Below are 18,888 nucleotides of genomic sequence, written 5' to 3' on the forward strand. Positions count from 1 at the left end.
TATAACATCTACTAAATATTTGCTAACCCTTTACAAACAATTTGTAAATGTAACCTTATTGTAAAGTTTCAGAGTAACAGCCGTGTTAGTCTGTATTCGCAAAAAGAAAAGGAGGACTTGTGGCACCTTAGAGACTAACCAATTTATTAGAGCATAAGCTTTCGTGAGCTCTCACGAAAGCTTATGCTCTAATAAATTGGTTAGTCTCTAAGGTGCCACAAGTCCTCCTTTTCTTATTGTAAAGGGTGACCCATTAATGAATATATCCTCTGAACATATCTGTGAGATAGGGAAGTATTGTCATTCCCATTTTAAAATGGCAAAAATTGATGCACAGATTAAATGATTTGCCCAAAATCACACACAGTGTGTCTCCAGAAGAACCTACAATAAATAAATTCCAGATCTCTAGACATTCACTCCTGTATCAAAATCATGGACATGAATATAAAGGCACAGAGCTCAAGATATTTAGAAGGAATTGCCTTACATTTTTCACACATACTCTTATCACTTGTCATCAGATCTTGGCAGTTCTTTCTCCAACCATTTTAACAAACTCAACCCTTCCTTTCTGTCCAAGTGCTAAAATGCGAGTTCATGGCTTGGTGAGAACCTGCTGATTACTATAACCCCCTCCTCTTTGGCCTCCTTGAGACCCATTCTGGTACTCTCCAGGACAAGCATTAAGAGAGTATTAAGGTTGCAAAATGAAGGGCTCACAATTAAGGAAAAGACAAATTTAAGGCTGCCTGTGGAATCTTAATTCAGCCCTTGCTGTGAATGTATTAGGGTATAGTCTTCAGTACAAATGGGTTGTTGTTGGATGGTATAGGAGGAACGGACCCATGCTGTTTGAGAAGCCTTCAAGAAATTGCATGATCTTTTCAGCAAAATAGGAAGATAGTTATTTGCCAAGCTTAGTGCTGGGTTCTGCTGTCAGCATTCAGGATTGATGAAGCAGTTTACCACGCCACACAGCAATTTAGGGCAGGCTTTGGGAGGCTGAGGGGAAGGGTCTGTTGACCTGTAGTACAGCCTCAGCACTGGCTTCAAGAAATGCTTTCCATCTATATGAATGAAGAAGGGAGTTATTTATTTTTAAACGGCAGAGAAAGCTGGAATCACGTTAGAGTTACTATCTAGTAACCCAAATGTAAAATACATTTTTATTTCTGTGTGTGACCTAAATTCATTAAATTAAATCCTTAGTTTTTAAAAAAAATATTAATATATCAGAGCAGAGTTAAGGTTGCTAGTAGCATTTACTGGCATTTGAGTGCTTAACTTTGCAACCGTAACAGTCTCTTCATTTTTTTTTTTTTAATATATGAAATTTCCTAGAATTTTAATGACGTTAAAGGAACAAAAAATTGTACTTTCACTGTTTCCCTAGACAGTAGTCCTGATTCTCTTCTCATTTTTGCACCAGGACAAATGAGAAGTAACCCCACTCAAATCAGGAGAGTTACACTGATGTTTGTGAGCAAGTGGCAGGAAAAAAAAAGAAAGGATGTCTAAACACCCCCAAAATAAATCTTGGCACATGTGTCACAACATTGAAATCATTCGTTCTTGCCTCCATCATTGAGCATGAGCTTGGCTGCACTCTGAATGATCCAGGGCCCAATACATTTTACTACAACATGGAATTAACTGTGCATGTTTGCACAGCACAGTCCTCATCATTTAGAATATTGTGAAAGAATTAAAGTGTTGCCATGGTTTAAACAAACTACTGCACTTGTGTGAAACATGCTTTCCAAATCTCCATAACTAAACCAAATCAAACCCCCAGAACCCTGAAAGGCACTTTTCCCTTCCAAGGGCTGTATTAATGTCAAGTATCTACTTCTATTTGCTTGTCAGTAGAGCTGTTTAAAAAGCAACACTGGAAAAAAATCCAATGGAAATAGTGCTTTTAAAAAAATCTTATTCTTAATTTTTTTTAAAAAGGATGAACTGGTTTTATTCAAGCTCTCCATAAATATGCACTCCCAGGGAGAGACTAGATCTGGACATATTCAGCCCAAAAGATGAAAATCTTAGAAAGTTATAGCAACTGAATATAGGATTCTGGAATGGAAGTTTTAGATAACTCCAACCATAGCTTTTGCCTGTGCTCTGGTTATTATAACACTCTAATAAAGATACTACAATTACATCCACTGAATGAGTGTCCCTAAACGGGCTAGATCAGCTCAAATATATTCCTCATATGCCACAGGCTGATCTCATTAGATACTGGTAGACACTCATTAGACACTGGTAGATATCTCTGTGACACTGGTAGAGATAATAAGTAGTCCAGAGTCATACAGAATAATACCTTGTGAAAACTATTTTGTTTAAGGGCATGATGTTTCATATTCCTACCCACTAACATAAGAGTACAGAGAAGCCTAGTTTTGGGATTTCTGATTTGCTCTTTTCTTCTAACTAGTACAAAGAACCATTCCGAGTTTGTTAATACAACGATTTTAAAACAAAACAAAACAAAACAAAAAAACACTTATGAGAGATGAATTGACTTTGGAGAGCTGGAAGAGAAGCTAATGGCCTGACTATCTAAAGCAAACTGATTATGTACTGATTTCAAATAAAAGGAGTTATTTTTCTATGAGTATTCTTTCTTCGTGCAACCAGTAGTCTCACATCGACTGCACATGGTTTCCTGAAGGAATCATTCTATGTTTACTGCAAACAGCGAGTTCAGGTGGAAGGAGAGCAATATTTTTTCATGATCATTGAAGTCTGTTTTTCTCCCTATTACTCTTCAGAAAAATCCACAATCTGGTGTCACAAATATTTCAGCTGCTAGCAATTAGAGACTGGGTGAAAGGCCTGTTGTTTCCAAAGTGTTCCAAATCTGATATTTCAGATCCAGTGCTATGGATTATAACAGAGACCGGATCAGTGTGAACAAGCAGAAATAACCATTTTCCCCACTGGAAAACTGCTAAAGAAAAGTTATTTTTATGACCTAAATATAATTTTCATGTCCAAATTCACAGTTCAGAGTGAATTGGTAATGTAAAGAGTTTTTACTTGATTTGGATACCTGGATGCAATATTTACTCTACTTGTCTGTGAATCAATAAATACACTCTGTAATCTAAGGGTAGATTTTTCAAACCCCAATGGAATGATTGGGAGAGACATATTTTAAAGTAAATGAAAACAAAATATCTCATAAGAGTATCTTAATGTTGAAGATTATAATTCTTGAAAGTGAAACCTTGGTGGATGTTAGAATTTCAGTTTAATTATGAAGATTTCTACTCATTGATTTAATATGAAACTCTGTATGTCTACTTTCCTGTCTGCTTTGTTATTTTCCATATTGATTTCTCCTTCCCAAGTTTTAGAGCCCAAAGTCTATGCCCAAGGGGTTTATGCATTAGTTTGGTAGCGTGAAGCTTATGGTCTTTTTATGGAAGGAGAATATTTGTTTATAGATTTTGCATTAGAAAGACAAACTTTTGTGCACTGTGGGAGATTTACCTACTTTTTACTTGTTTCCTTTTCCAAAATTGCTATAAAGAAGAGAGCCAGAAAGAGTGAAGAGACTTCAGTAGAATAAACAGATAGAAGGAAAAGTCTGAGGAAAGAGGAAATGCAGCTAGAAAGTCCAGTAAAAGAAGCCAGAAAAAATGACAGCAGAGAGGGGTGGGATCTGAACAAGTGAAAGAATCTAAATATCAAGATGTTTGAGAAAAGAATGAAAATCTGACACCAAAAATCTGAAGTACAAAATAGAGACAGCAAGGAAAGGAACATGGCCCTCAAAAAGCCATTCAGCTCATGAAAACACATTTTCAGTTTGTGCTTAATTAAATTGTAGCAGAGTCATAGGAATAAACTGACAATTAAGTAGTCAGCCAACCTGATGTAGAGCACCAACAATCTTGCGAGCTTCTTGGTAAACCGTTTCCGAGCTCCAATGCCTGTTCAGTTTTCTCAGTGCTTTAGCCAGGCGGTTGTGTTCTCGCAGCCACAAGGTGTGCATAGCTGTCAATGAGATTACTTCACTAGACCTGCTGTCCCCAGCCATAAAGCATTCGATCCTTTCAGCTTCATCTGAGTTGGGGTCTTGTGTACAGGGAGATGGGACCTGGTCTACAAAAGGCAGATATTCCCGATCATTGTCATAATATCGCACATTTACTCTAAGGAGGCCTTCTTTGCTTGTAAAATTCCTCAGTTTGTTTTCCACAGCAGGCGTGCTGCCATAGACAGTGGAAGCATCAAGGAAAGATGTTAAACCATTGATCTGTTCTCTTGGTTTCAATGTTGATAGATTTCCAAAGAGAATTCTATGATCGCCAGTGCCACATGCAGGAGATGAACGGTAAAAAGGCATGCACTCTCTTCCTGTGGATAGTGTATCATTGGCAAATACCTGTGTAATAAAATAGACATTTTCTGCAGTGAAAATAACATAGCTGGACTGGAAATGACTACTGCACTAAGGGTTCCATAAAGGTTTCCATTCTAAGCCCTACTTTTCAGTTGCTCAAATCTTTTTGAAACACCTATTTTCTGGACTGAAATTTTCTAGGCTTGTCGCTGTGTTCTTTATTTATGTTTTTGAAGTTTGAGCAAAAATGGTCTAGCCATTTTTGAGAACAGGCAGAGTGAAAAAAATATACTTTCTCCATTAAAAAAAAATTACTGCTATGTTTTCTGAACAGTTCTATTGAATTGAACTCATGAAATTCATCATGAATTCATCTTTTCAGGTCTCACTGAATAGAATTGCTTGTGAGTTCTGGTGAAACTGTTCTGGTAAAAATTGTTTTTGACATGATCAAGTTATGAATCATTGACCATTGTGTGCTATAATAGATTTTGCATGAGTTTTCTCATTTCAGAAAGCCATGCTGCTTGCGCACGTGCAGTTAATCTCGCTGCCTACACGCAAATATAGTGAAGTGTCCATAGTCCAGATCAGGACTGTGCAAAAGCTTTTGCTTCAGAGTGCTCGTCTTTGTACAGTGTACATGGATCAGGGAGACTTTGCCTCAGTTAGGGCCTGATCCAAAGCCCATTGAAATCAATGAGATGTATAGAGAAGCTGTGATGTCAAATGACATCAACATCACTTTTACTTCAATGATTTTGGGATTATGCTCTAAATGGACATTTTGTGGGTTGATTAGGAGGTGTGCACCATGGAGGCCTCTCCCCTGAATCTCTTAAGGTGAGTAGTTACAGAGCTTCTCTCCTGTAAGCCTTCTTAAATAAGCAGGCAGAGGAGGACAGGATCTCTTTACATTTTAGGAGACCCAAGAGAGAAAATCTGAGTCAGCTATCCTGTTCAAGAAAATAAAATTAATCACTAAAATAAAAACAACCATGTTTCAGAATGTCTGAAGTCTATCTGCCCTGTTTAATTCAAAGCTGCTTTTATGAACTGCAGTTTTCTGAAAATCCCATCATTTCCAGATTCTAACCGATCACCACGCACAGTGTAATGAGACATGGTGAGCCATAACTAGTATGTGTCAAGCCCAGGAGATTAAAAATACACACCTCCAATGAAAACTGCTGTTAAAAACATGATTTTGAGTTTCAAAGAATATGCAATTATGAACTTTTGGGAAAATCTATACTTTCTTACCCATTGATCTTTTACCACTGGTAAGCAAGTACAGGTACCACTTACTGAAGTTGCTGAAATATCCCCCAGAGGAGAACCATCTGCAGACATTTGACAAAGTCAAATACATCTGCTTTGAAGAGACACCTGACCTAATCTGCTTTTTCTTTTCATCCTATTTCTTTGCTGTTCAATTTTCAAACAAATACTACAGCAGCAAAGAAGCATGGACAGACATATTAATGTTGCAGACATCCTACAAGGTCATATAATTATCTTTCACATTTCTACATTGTTTTGCTTAGATTTTTGTTATTTAAAGAAGTTAGTTCAGCAGGCTCCAAAACCAGTGTTGACATGGGCACAAATTTGAGACAGCTGGAATATCCTGTGAAAAGATCAAAGGGGTGTGGAGGGGCTGAAGGGAGATCACAGAAGCAAGAAATCTCTTTGGGGGTTATGGAAATAAAATCTGATTTAAAAGGGGTGAAAAAAGGCTAAAGGGAATTGTGGAATGGAGCTTAACAACTTTACATGGTGCTGGTATTTTTATCTTGTTTGTTAAATAGATTTTTCTAACTACAGAAAGCTCATCACTGTAGGAAGTGCTACTATCATGTTAAAGCAATACTTGTTTATTTTCTAAGCTTATTAAAACCTGTCTGCTTAAGAAATCCTCTCACTTCTTTCCCCATTAGCTAAGTAGGATAGTTTCAATGGTAGGTTATTATATTTTGTGAGTAAACATATATTTTGTTTATTTTGCTGTTTCTTCCTTCAGTTGTTGAAATCAATTATTTATTTTCCCTTGGGTATCCTGTCTAGAGTTTGTCCCCATTATTAAGACTCTTGCTGCTACGGTGGTCTCTGCTTCCCTTCAGCTGGTAGGGTGAGCAAAAGGCTAAGTTTCTATTCCAAGTACAGTGTCTTCTGAGACTGACAGCTACAGAGTGCTGTGTGCATTTGACTACCTCTTGCTTCTAATTATCAGGAAACGGTTGGAAGAGTTTGGGTATAATTGAAAAATGTATGTTTGGTCTTTAACTTAGTAAACAGAGAGGACCACAACAAAACAGACCAAGCGTCCGTGGAGTTCACAGTAAATATTCTTTCGTTAACTGCCTCTGCAATTTTAATTCAGATTATTCTGTGCCCCAATGGAGGAAAGCAACAGTAATGAACATTAAGGGACTGGCAGAACTGCATAATGAAGTCCTTTTCTTTTTCATGGGCTAAGTAGTGTGCAGCCAGCAGTTCAATGTGCGAATGAAAATTTTCTATGTTATTTTTTCAAATGACATCAAACGTGACCTAGAAAAAAGTCCTTTTTTATTGAAATGAATATAAAATGGCATTTCTCTCTAAAAATCAATGAAGAATATTCTTATCAATCCATTTCTTTGCAAAGAATAATTAAGGAGGCAAACAAAACAAAGCAACCCCCCTCCCTCCCCCCCCCCACAAAAAAAAACAAAACCACCCAGCCTGGCTATGGTAGCTTTCTTGGGTTAGCTGCATATAAACTTAAAATTATATTATAAATTCACAAAGGAACTTGCTGGTGGTGAAGTGTAGCAGAATGAAAGTCACACACTGTTTCAACGCACTGCATTGTCTTCTAAGTACTACAGTGAGCTGGTTCTGTGGAAAGTGACAACACGATCAGAGGTGTTTGTTGCAGTTTTTTTAAAGGGAATTCAGGGCTTGTGGAAGTTTTCTATATTCATAGCAAGGAAAACTCAAATCCTCTGTTTCTGTACAGGAGATTCTGAGAGGCAGGGTAGTCCATGGCTCAGAAGACAGACCTAAATTCTATTTCCGGCTCTGACACTAGCTTGCTGGGTAACCTTGGGCAAGTTATCTCACCTCTCTGTGCCTCAGTTTCCTTTCTCACCTTTTGTGCCTTGTCTATTTAGATTGTAAGTTTTTCAGAACTATCTCTTATTATGGCTCTGTACAGTGTCTAGCACAATGAGACTTTGGGGCTATCAGTTGGGGTCTCTATAAACTACTGTAATACAATAAACAATAAACCAGGACAGAACAGTAAACTATGGAAGCCCTAATAATGCTCTACTGTGCCTTGACTCTGACCTGAAGTGACCACTGCAGGGTGAAAAAGCATCTCAGTCTCCCCATCCATTTAATTATGGGTCTATTTTACAGCTGATGCTGTTTTAAAGATATAAATTATGCTGGTGATTTTTGCCATTTATTGTTGAAAGGGGCCCATGCAGGAATCAGTCAGGGCTTGCAGTGGTCATATTGAAAAGGTTTCTTCTGTTTTGAACATTCGAGTGGTTTGAAAGAGATTCCCTGTACCTAACCCTCAAATCAGGAGAGATTAATTTTAAAAAAATTAGAGACAAAGCCCAGGTAGGACTCAGAAAGGCTAGGATCACTATGACAAAGAGACAGAGACCATTTTAGAAGATTAAGACTGAAACCTCTTTAAAGATGTACCTCTCTAAAACAAAAGGCTCAATATATTTTAATTAGATTGGGATTAGGATAAATAGTTCTGACTACTGCAGTTCATTTAGTGGATAGCAAGGGCACAGACAGCAACTGTACGTGAGGCTGCTGGGCTCAGAAAAAAATCTAAACAACTCTGGCACATCTCTACTGTGAAAGATATAAAGGAGAACTCCTGTTTTTTATAGACAGGTTTCTCCATTTTATTAAGTCTCGGAGAGATTACTGTGCATAGCCTGTCTTTCTGGATACAATATTTCCCACCTCTTCCTGTCCCAAAGAGTTATAATGCTCTGTTAAAACAGCTGTGGTACTCCATCCCAGTATTGGATGAAGTGATCCCTTTATATCTTTCTGAAAGATGTGAACTAGCTCAACCAGAAGTTATGGGCTTGATGCAGGAATCAAATGAAATTCTGTGGCCTGAGTTATGCAAGAGGTCATACTAGATGACCGTAATGGTTCTTTTTGGCCTTAACATTTACGAATTCTTTACTTACATTACAAAATATGCTTTTTGAGGTATCACTTGAAAACTAATGTACACAATAAGTTATGAGTTATGAATATATTCTGGAATTAAAACTAACTAAAATGTGTTTGAACCAGGTATATAAGGAAGAGTTATTTAACAGGTCTATCCTGAACATAAGAATGTGTATTTACTTCAGTTTATGTATAGGCAGTAAACAGATTAATCGGGCTGATGGGGGATAGAAGCAAACCTCATGCTAGCGAGGGAGAGAGTACAGCATGACATTTGCACCCAGCAGGAGAGAAACGTTTGGTCTGGGTTTTACTTTTCAGAAGAATTAATTGCAAAGGTTTACTGGTTTATAAAGATGGGGGGTTGAACATCAAGTGATATGAATTGAATCAACTGATTGTATACAATATTACTGTAGTATAAAAACATATCAAGTGAGGTCTTTAATGAAAGTTAAAGAAACACTGGTGATAAATATCATTGTGAACTGTATGTATTAGCATTATGTAAGGAATTACAGATACTCATTGATATTAGGTTGTACAGGCTGCTCAGACAGGAGCAAATGTCATAGCTACTTACCTGTCTCTAATTAAGTATTATGGAATCGAAACAATGGAAGCCCCATTTACATAAAAAACAAACCGGGGGTGGGGGGGCAGCCCACAAGAAGAGAGGAACGGCATGAGGCCATCCTGCCTCCTGAGACAAGTTAATTGAACTATGGAAGATAGAAGTGAGGACAAAGCCCATCTTTGGCATCAATCACTAGGGAACAGAGCCCTTGCAAGCTGAGAAAGATGGTCCTTCAATCAAGAGGGTGAAAACCTTGCTTAGGCAAAGATATGTCACCTAGGAAGACAAGGGAAGCGAGAACCTTGTACTTTTGTGGAAAGTCCTGACTGAGGGGAAGTCAGCCAAGGCTGGGAAGAAGAATGACGGTAAGGAAAACATCAGAAAAACATCTTGAACAAAGCCTGTATCTTGCTAGATTAACTTTTAGAACTGTATTTTGTTTTGTTTTACTTGTAACCTTTACTTAAGCTTGAACTCACTTAATCCTATTTATACTTTGTTAATAAATGTGTTCAATTTTACCATAAACCAACTCAGTGCTATATTTAATGGGAAGGTTATATTTACCCCTCGTTAAGTTAATAAGCTGTGATGTGCTTTTGTGTCTTTAAAGGAACCAAAAAAAACCCAACAACCCATATTATTTCTCTGTACTGTCCAGGAGAGGGCTGGACATTGCATAGTACATAGTTTTGGGAAATTTTGAAATTGGGAGTGTGTTGGGCTCACCCTGCCCACAGAAACAAAGGCTGTTTGGGTCAGGCTGTAGACAGGTTGCTGGGGTCAGAGCTGCTGAACCAGGGATTTCTAATACACAGACACTGAGGACATGCTGGTAGGCTGGTGGTGAGCAGCTCAGGTTGGGAGTTACAAAGGCAAAGCATTGTGAGGCTCCCAAGGTTATGGACAAACAGTGACACAACCCATCACTGATCTGGACTGTTCCTCAGAATGTGACAATTTGTTACCTGTTTTTTTGTTTGTTTGTTTCTTTTTATTTTGTGTTTCAAAATGGAAAAAAAACCAACCTACTTTAGCTTTCAGGAGAAAGCTCATCCTTGAGGGAAATTTTATTAGCTCCCTTTTCAAAGTAAAAAAAATGCTTCATCTGGTCACAGTAAAGAACTGCTTTGTGTAATATTTCCTATCGCCTTGGCAAAAGTGCATGTGAAGTACTTGGCATATAACTCAGAAGTAGAAGTACATCCATCTTCATCTGCCCTGGTATTAGATCCGAGAAATCTAATGAATATGGATGTACTTACACGCTGAAGAGGGTGGATATTTTTCACAATTTAACAAATATTTGATGCAATACCATTTGTTATAAAAGGAGAGCTTCAAAATTGCTTAATTCAATCACCTTTTTGTTCTAAGGAAATGTCAGCTACTGCCCTCAAAGTCTCTAAAACTTTGTAAGAAAGTAAAACTCAGGTTATAAACACACTGTACATAACAGGGTCCATTAGAAAAATGAACCATCTTCATTTGATACTCTCAAAACGCACAGTTTTCTAACTTCCCAGGAGACGTGTCATGGCATGTTTGATATGTCTTGGCAGGTAAAAATATCAAGTAAAGCTGAGGAGTATGATTAACAAGAAGAAACAGATTCAAGATGATAAGGACACATCTCTTAGGAGCTTCTTACCTGAAAAATTAAAAAAAGAAAATCGGGGGTGGATGGAAGACTCTGCTTAAGATGATTGTTGTTCTACTGTATCTACCTCATGCTAATGGAAAGGAACTGCCAGACAAGAAGCACATCATAATTGAGCGGTCTAACTAGTCAATAGAATGTGTAAAATATTCAAATGATGTCACTGTCATTTGTTTGGAATCATCAAAGAAACAATGAAGAATAGAGATGGGCAAACCTCAACAGATTTAAAGGTTCAGATGACATTAGCTTAGTCAAGAAAATAATCCAAAAGTTAGGATATTAATCTAAAATTTATTTTCAACATCTAAACAGTCTGAAACTCCCTCCATGATTTCCACAACAGCCTCACCTGCTACTCAGAAGGCTATAGATCCGATCATCCATTGCCCTACATCGTGTACAGTCATTTATTCAAATGGAAGATGAATGCACAGTGGGCTACTTTGAAATAGCATAAAAAACTGCAGAAGGTGCAGGGCAATAGATAACCAAGTCTTATGCCTTGGGGGAATCCATAGTTTATCACTAGGAAGCTCTGTACAAGAATGGAAGTAGTGCTTTCAGAGTAGAAGCAGTCACAGGATTGAAGTCAGGTTTTAGGGTTTGAACATGAAATTCTTTATTGAAGCTCTGGTGTGTGTCTGGGGGGACAACTCAGTGTTATTCATAATGTAGGATGGGTGGGAGTAGGAACATCCTTGTGGGACAGCATGTGGAATTGTAAGGGTCCATGACAGTACATTTGTGAGTTTCAAGCTGTATTTCAAGTTTGCCACCTATCATCTGTGTGAAACAATGATCTTACTTATAAATTCATCAGGCATGGTATAGAATCATGTATCTATGCCAGCTCATTTCTTTTCCTACTAGGAAATCACTAGCTCCTGAAGTCCGACTTTTCCCATCTTCTCAAAAGCAATGACCCCATGTTGTAAGTGTTGCAAAACTCTGCAGATCATTTTAGTCACATAGTGAGAACACATCTCCTTTCAAAAGTTTGCATTAGCTGATGGAAATATCCTTGCCTTCCCATGGTAAAATTACTGCACTTTAGCTGAGTGACAGTTTAAAAAGAGGATTATTTATGATGATTTTCCTACTTTCCTCACTGGAATTCAAAAACCTTGATACATGAAAATAGTAACAACATTTTTTCTTGCCTGATAGAAGAGTTCTCTACAACATAAACCCCACAGCTAAAAATCATTATATTTGTACTAAATATCCTTGATATCCTACTTTTATCTACCTATTTATATGTGGAGATGAATATAGGATTATCTCTATATAAATCTATTTATATATCTGCCTTCCTGCATCATTAATTAATTATGTCAGACTGCAAATATTCTATTATTTTTTGCTTTGTTATTTCTGCATGATCTGCCAAATGCCATTCTCTCACAATCTACTTTACCTGTGTCATAAATATAAAGGGAAGAGTAAACCCCTTTAAAATCCCTCCTGGCCAGAGAAAAATAATCCTCTCACCTGTAAAGGGTTAAGAAGCTAAAGGTAACCTCACTGGCACCTGACCAAAATGACCAATGAGGAGACAAGATACTTTCAAAAGCTGGGAGGAGGGAGAGAAACAAAGGGTCTGGTCTGTCTGTCTATATGCTGCTTTGCCGGGGACAGACCAGGAATGGAGTCTCAGAACTTTTAAAAGAAAAGGAGTACTTGTGGCACCTTAGAGACTAACCAATTTATTTGAGCATGAGTTTTCGTGAGCTACAGCTCACTTCATCGGATGCATACCATGGAAACTGCAGCAGACTTTATATATACACAGAGAATATGAAACAATACCTCCTCGCACCCCACTGTCCTGCTGGTAATAGCTTATCTAAAGTGATCATCAGGTGGGCCATTTCCAGCACAAATCCAGGTTTTCTCACCCTCCACCCCCCCCCCACACAAATTCACTCTCCTGCTGGTGCACATCATGCACATTGTAGGGAGAATGGTCACTTTGGATGAGCTATTACCAGCAGGATAGTGAGTTTGTGTGTGTGGTTTTTGGGAGGGGGGTGAGGGGGTGAGAGAACCTGGATTTGTGCAGGAAATGGCCCAACTTGATTATCATGCACACTGTATAAAGAGTTGTCACTTTGGATGGGCTATCACCAGCAGGAGAGTGAATTTGTGTGTGGGGGGGTGGAGGGTGAGAAAACCTGGATTTGTGCGGGAAATGGCCCAACCTGATGATCACTTTAGATAAGCTATTACCAGCAGGACAGTGGGGTGGGAGGAGGTATTGTTTCATATTCTCTGTGTATATATAAAGTCTGCTGCAGTTTCCATGGTATGCATCCGATGAAGTGAGCTGTAGCTCACGAAAACTCATGCTCAAATAAATTGGTTAGTCTCTAAGGTGCCACAAGTACTCCTTTTCTTTTAGCGAATACAGACTAACACGGCTGTTACTCTGAAACTTTAGAACTTTTAGTAAGTAATCTAGCTAGGTATGCGTTAGATTATGATTTCTTTAAATGTCTGAGAAAAGAATTGTGCTGAATAGAATAACTATTTCTATCTGTGTATCTTTTTATAACTTAAGGTTTTGCCTAGAGGGGTTCTCTATCTTTTGAATCTAATTACCCTGTAAGGTATCTACCATCCTGATGTTGCAGGGGGGATTTCTTTACTTCTATTTACTTCTATCTCTATTAAAAGTCTTCTTGTAAGAAAACTGAATGCTTTTTCATTGTTCTCAGATCCAAGGGTTTGGGTCTGTAGTCACCTATGCAAATTGGTGAGGCTTTTTATCCAACATTTCCCAGGAAAGGGGGGATGCAAGTGTTGGGAGGATTGTTCATTGTTCTTAAGATCCAAGGGTCTGGGTCTGTAGTCACCTAGGCAAATTGGTGAGGCTTTTTATCAAACCTTGTCCAGGAAGTGGGGTGCAAGGTTTTGGGAAGTATTTTGGGGGGAAAGATGTGTCCAAACAGCTCTTCCCCAGTAACCAGTATTTGTTTGGTGGTGGTAGCGGCCAATCCAAGGACAAAGGGTGGAATATTTTGTACCTTGGGGAAGTTTTGACCTAAGCTGGTAAAGATAAGCTTAGGAGGTTTTTCATGCAGGTCCCCACATCTGTACCCTAGAGTTCAGAGTGGGGAAGGAACCTTGACAACCTGTTTGCCAACTAGTGCTTTTCTTGAACAAATAAATTTTAAATCATACCTTTATTGGAAAACATGATTTTTGGTTTTCACATGTCATCTTGCATTCTACTCCTCTTAGAAAGGCAGCTCTGTTTGTGCTCTGAGGTGTGAATGAAATGTCATGACTTATGTATTGTCCCCACGCCATAATGATATCAGAATATAGATTGTCTTCCGTAACATTAGATGCACGAATAATTTTTCTTGTCACTTCACGAACCTAGGAAAAAAAGAGCTAATTTACCTGGGATGCCAAATATTATTTACCTTTCACATACGGATAAAACACTAAATAAGCAGAGGAAGTAGTGATAAAAGCTATCACTTTTGCCAGGATATTTTATGTTGTGGAGTACTTCTAATGGCTTGTTTTAAAAAGACACTGACAGGCTGATATTCCTGTTCAAAAGCTGAGATGTCAGTACCACAAAGTGAGTTCAAAGATATTTCAGCTGAGTTTTCCTGTTTAGTTACCAAATGAGTAGGACAACTCTGATCAGCTTCTTTTCTGAGTCTTTTGAATCACACATGTTTTCTTTTACAATGTCTAAAAAGTTTTCATTCTATTTGTTCTGTTCTTTTAACAAAGGTGCAGTGTTAGCAGGCAACCTCCAATTAATGCAGTTACTGGGGCTTCACACTGCTCCATGCCAGACAAGCTATTCACATACACGACATTTTAGGTACCAAACAGAGACCCAAATGTTCCACTCAATATTCCCAGGCAGAAGGAAGTCAAGACCCAGTGAATCTGTCTGTGGGGATAGCCAGCTCCTCAACATGCTCCTTATCTCAACTCTGCAGAAACCCTTCTGAGAGATTTACATGAGGGGATGCTTACTCAACATGGCATAGTTGCCTCTTCACCCAGCCAAAATTATCAGGGCAAACCAACACAAGTTAATACTGACTGAGACAACATTATCTTTCAGATTTCTCTTTGGGGCTGTGAAACACCCTCTCATGGACAGCAGCCTGCTGAGTCACACTGCTGAAAGAACTGCACAGAAATAGTAGGTTAGGAGACAGTACAGCGGTACACACCCTCTGTGCAGATGGCAGGGGGTCTGTGGCCCAAAACCCAAGCGGTTTTGCAGGATTGCAACTTGATGGGAAACTCACAGGAATGGGGGAAAATTCATTGAAAGTGCACATTGGTGGCATTTCCAGTCTCCCACATGGGAATAACTTACTCACAGGAGTATAGAGGCCATCTGTGGTTCACTGTAATTTACTGACAAAGGTTTTCATATCTCTGTAACTATGTGCTGTAAATGACCATGGAGATGGCTTTGAGCTACACTGTCTTCTAATATTCTGTCTTACGGTAATTCTAATATTTATCCCTTACCTTTACTCTGTATGTTCTGCTATGTAGACTCCCTCCTCAGGCTCTACGCTACCAGCACTTCCAGCTATCTTCGAGACACCACTGACTTCCTGAGGAAACTACAATCCATCGGTGATCTTCCTGAAAACACCATCCTGGCCACTATGGATGTAGAAGCCCTCTACACCAACATTCCACACAAAGATGGACTACAAGCCGTCAGGAACAGTATCCCCAATAATGTCATGGCAAACCTGGTGGCTGAACTTTGTGACTTTGTCCTCACCCACAACTATTTCACATTTGGGGACAATGTATACCTTCAAATCAGCAGCACTGCTATGGGTACCCGAATGGCCCCACAGTATTCCAACATTTTTATGGCTGACTTAGAACAACGCTTCCTCAGCTCTCATCCCCTAATGCCCCTACTCTACTTGTGGTACATTGATGACATCTTCATCATCTGGACCCATGGAAAAGAAGCCCTTGAGGAATTCCACCATGATTTCAACACTTTCCATCCCACCATCAACCTCAGCCTGGACCAGTCCACACAAAAAATCCACTTCCTGGACACTATGGTGCTAATAAGCGATGGTCACATAAACACCACCCTATACCGGAAACCTACTGACCGCTATTCCTACCTACATGCCTCCAGCTTTTACCCAGACCACACCACATGATCCATCGTTTACAGCCAAGCTCTACGATACAACCGCATTTGCTCCAAACCCTCAGACAGAGACAAACACCTACAAGATCTCTATCAAGCATTCTTACAACTACAGTACCCACCTGCTGAAGTGGAGAAACAGATTGACAGAGCCAGAAGAGTACCCAGAAGTCACCTACTACAGGACAGGCCTAACAAAGATAATAACAGAACACCACTAGCCATCACCTTCAGCCCCTAACTAAAACCTCTCCAACACATCATCAAGGATCTACAACCTATCCTGAAGGAAGACCCATCACTCTCACAAATCTTGGGAGACAGGCCAGTCCTTGCCTACAGACAGCCCCCCAACCTGAAGCAAATACTCACCACACACACCACACAACAGAACCACTAACCCAGGAACCTATCCTTGCAACAAAGCCCGTTGCCAACTGTGTCCACATATCTATTCAGGGGACATCATCATAGGGCCTAATCACATCAGCCACACTATCAGAGGGTCGTTCACCTGCACATCTACCAATGTGATATATGCCATCATGTGCCAGCAATGTCCCTCTGCCATGTACATTGGTCAAACTGGACAGTCTCTATGTAAAAGAATAAATGGACACAAATCAGATGTCAAGAATTATAACATTCATAAACCAGTCGGAGAACACTTCAATCTCTCTGGTCACTCAATTACAGACCTAAAGGTTACAATATTACAACAAAAAGACTTCAAAAACAGACTCCAAGGAGAGACTGCTGAATTGGAATTAATTGGCAAACTGGATACAATTAACTTAGGCTTGAATAGAGACTGGGAGTGGATGGGTCATTACACAAAGTAAAATATTCCCCCATGATTATTCCCCCACCCATCCCCTACTGCTCCTCGGACGTTCCTGTTAACTGCTGGCAATGGCCCACCTTGATTATCACTACAAAAGGTTCCCCCCGCTGCTCTCCTGCTGGTAATAGCTCATCTTAAGTGATCACTCTCCTTACAATGTGTATGATAACACACATTTTTTCATGTTCTGTGCGTATATAAATCTCCTCCCTGTATTTTCCACTGAATGCATCCGATGAAGTGAGCTGTAGCTCACGAAAGCTTATGCTCAAATAAATTGGTTAGTCTCTAAGGTGCCACAAGTACTCCTTTTCTTTTTGCGAATACAGATTAACACAGCTGCTACTCTGAAACCTGCTATTAAAGAGTAACTTATAATAGATAAAAGAACACAAATAACTGAACTCTGCAACTAAGGGAAAAATAGCATAGAATTCTTATTTTTTTTTACATAGCACTAATTTCATATTCGTATATTGTATGGTATTTTAAAGTGTAGTTTAACAAAAGGGGAGGGAAGCTTGTTGGTGTTATGCTGAATGATCAGATTCCTTGCAATAGTACAAGCTTTTTTTTAATGTGTTTCACTCCATTAGCACAAGACTTAATGAACCTGGAAATATGTGTGATTGATAACATTCACTGTAAAATTTCTCATTGAAATGTCAGTTTTTCATCTATAAACCCCACACTGTACTGCTTGAAGTTATGATGCCATTTAATTTGTGAAAGGACTTGAAAGTGACATTAACACTAAAATTTGTCTCCCATCATTATTAAATATGTGAAGGGTAAAATGAATACAACAAAAGACTGTGGTTTCTGAGTCAATATAGTAAGAGTTAAATCTGACAATTTGAGATGGGCCCGAAGCAGACACACCAGATCCAATCCTCTCCACTGAACATAGGGAAGTTTGCATCCAGTTTCAGACATAAATGTTTTGGTTCAGACCTTTCACTATTGCCAGCTCTGCTGTATTATAACAATATGCTGTGCAAAAATCCAAAGTAATTCAAAAATCCAAAAAGTAATATTGCAGTGGTTCCTTACGTTAGTAGTTTGAATTACATAATAGATGAAATCATGGTATATTGGTAATATTTGTGCAATTGTGTTATCTTAATGTGCAAATAAATTGTATTGATGTATATAAAATGAACAATATATTTACCTGCAGTACATTTCCCATTTGTGTTGTTATCCAGAAGCTGCCTTAAGTAACTACTGTGCATGTAATAGTCTCCTTATAGTGAATTAATGATTTCTTTTTCAAAGGTTCGTATCACAACTGCAGAATAAATGGCTCTCTGTTTACCTCAGCCACCAAGTTCGTTAAAAAGACCACACAATTGTAAATGTACATAGAGTAGGATTTTCCACTGGCCACTTTATAGGCCCAACTCTCTCCACAGTTCTCGAGTACAGACTTTTATAAAACAAGCACTGTATAAAAATCTGGTTTGGCAGTACCTCAGAGCAAATTTCAATTCAGTAGTTATTCAATCTAGACCATTACCAATCTATTTTCAGACAAAGTGCTGGTGATATAAACCGCTGAATGCACTACTGTGATGCAGTTATTGGAATATGTATTAAAGTTTTAATTGAAAAGGCTTTGCCTTCTTTCTCAAATGTCAAATCCATGCCTATACTTCAGGTACTAATTAAATATCCAATAATGGCCCAAATCCTTACTCAAAGAAACTCCAACTGAAGTCATGCCTAAGTAAGGTTTGAGTATAAAGAGAGGACTCAGGTAGTTGGACTCCTGAATATATGCTTAATTAAAACACACCACTCCAAAATTTAGGCCATGTCTACACTTACAAGCTTACAGTGGCACAGCTGTAAGATTGTTCATATAGCTATGTTATGCTGATAGGAGAGAGCTCTCCCGTCGACAGAATAAAACCAGCTCAACAACCAGCAGTAGCTATGTTGGCGGGAGAGTGTCTCCCACCAACATAGCGCTGTGTACACGAGCGCTTATGCTGGCAAATCTTATGTCACTTAGGGGGTTGTTTTTTTCAGAAAAGTTGTGTCGACATAAGTGCTAACGAACCAT

At 38.8% G+C, this 18,888-nt stretch overlaps 1 protein-coding gene across 1 annotated transcript in view; it reads right to left on the reverse strand.

Annotated features, from left to right (window-relative positions):
* The window catches only part of TPO (thyroid peroxidase), a 52,478-nt gene that overhangs the window by 23,190 nt on the left and 10,400 nt on the right, over positions 1-18,888 (reverse strand). Inside the window, exons 5-6 of the mRNA XM_073336631.1 lie at positions 13,987-14,187; positions 3,887-4,402 (exon numbers count right to left, since the gene is read on the reverse strand). Coding sequence (XP_073192732.1) covers positions 3,887-4,402; positions 13,987-14,187 — 717 coding nt within the window. The remainder of the gene's footprint in view (positions 1-3,886; positions 4,403-13,986; positions 14,188-18,888) is intronic.

The sequence above is a fragment of the Lepidochelys kempii genome, chromosome 3 (genome assembly GCF_965140265.1).
Source record: "Lepidochelys kempii isolate rLepKem1 chromosome 3, rLepKem1.hap2, whole genome shotgun sequence".
In the NCBI taxonomy this organism is placed as follows: domain Eukaryota; kingdom Metazoa; phylum Chordata; order Testudines; family Cheloniidae; genus Lepidochelys; species Lepidochelys kempii.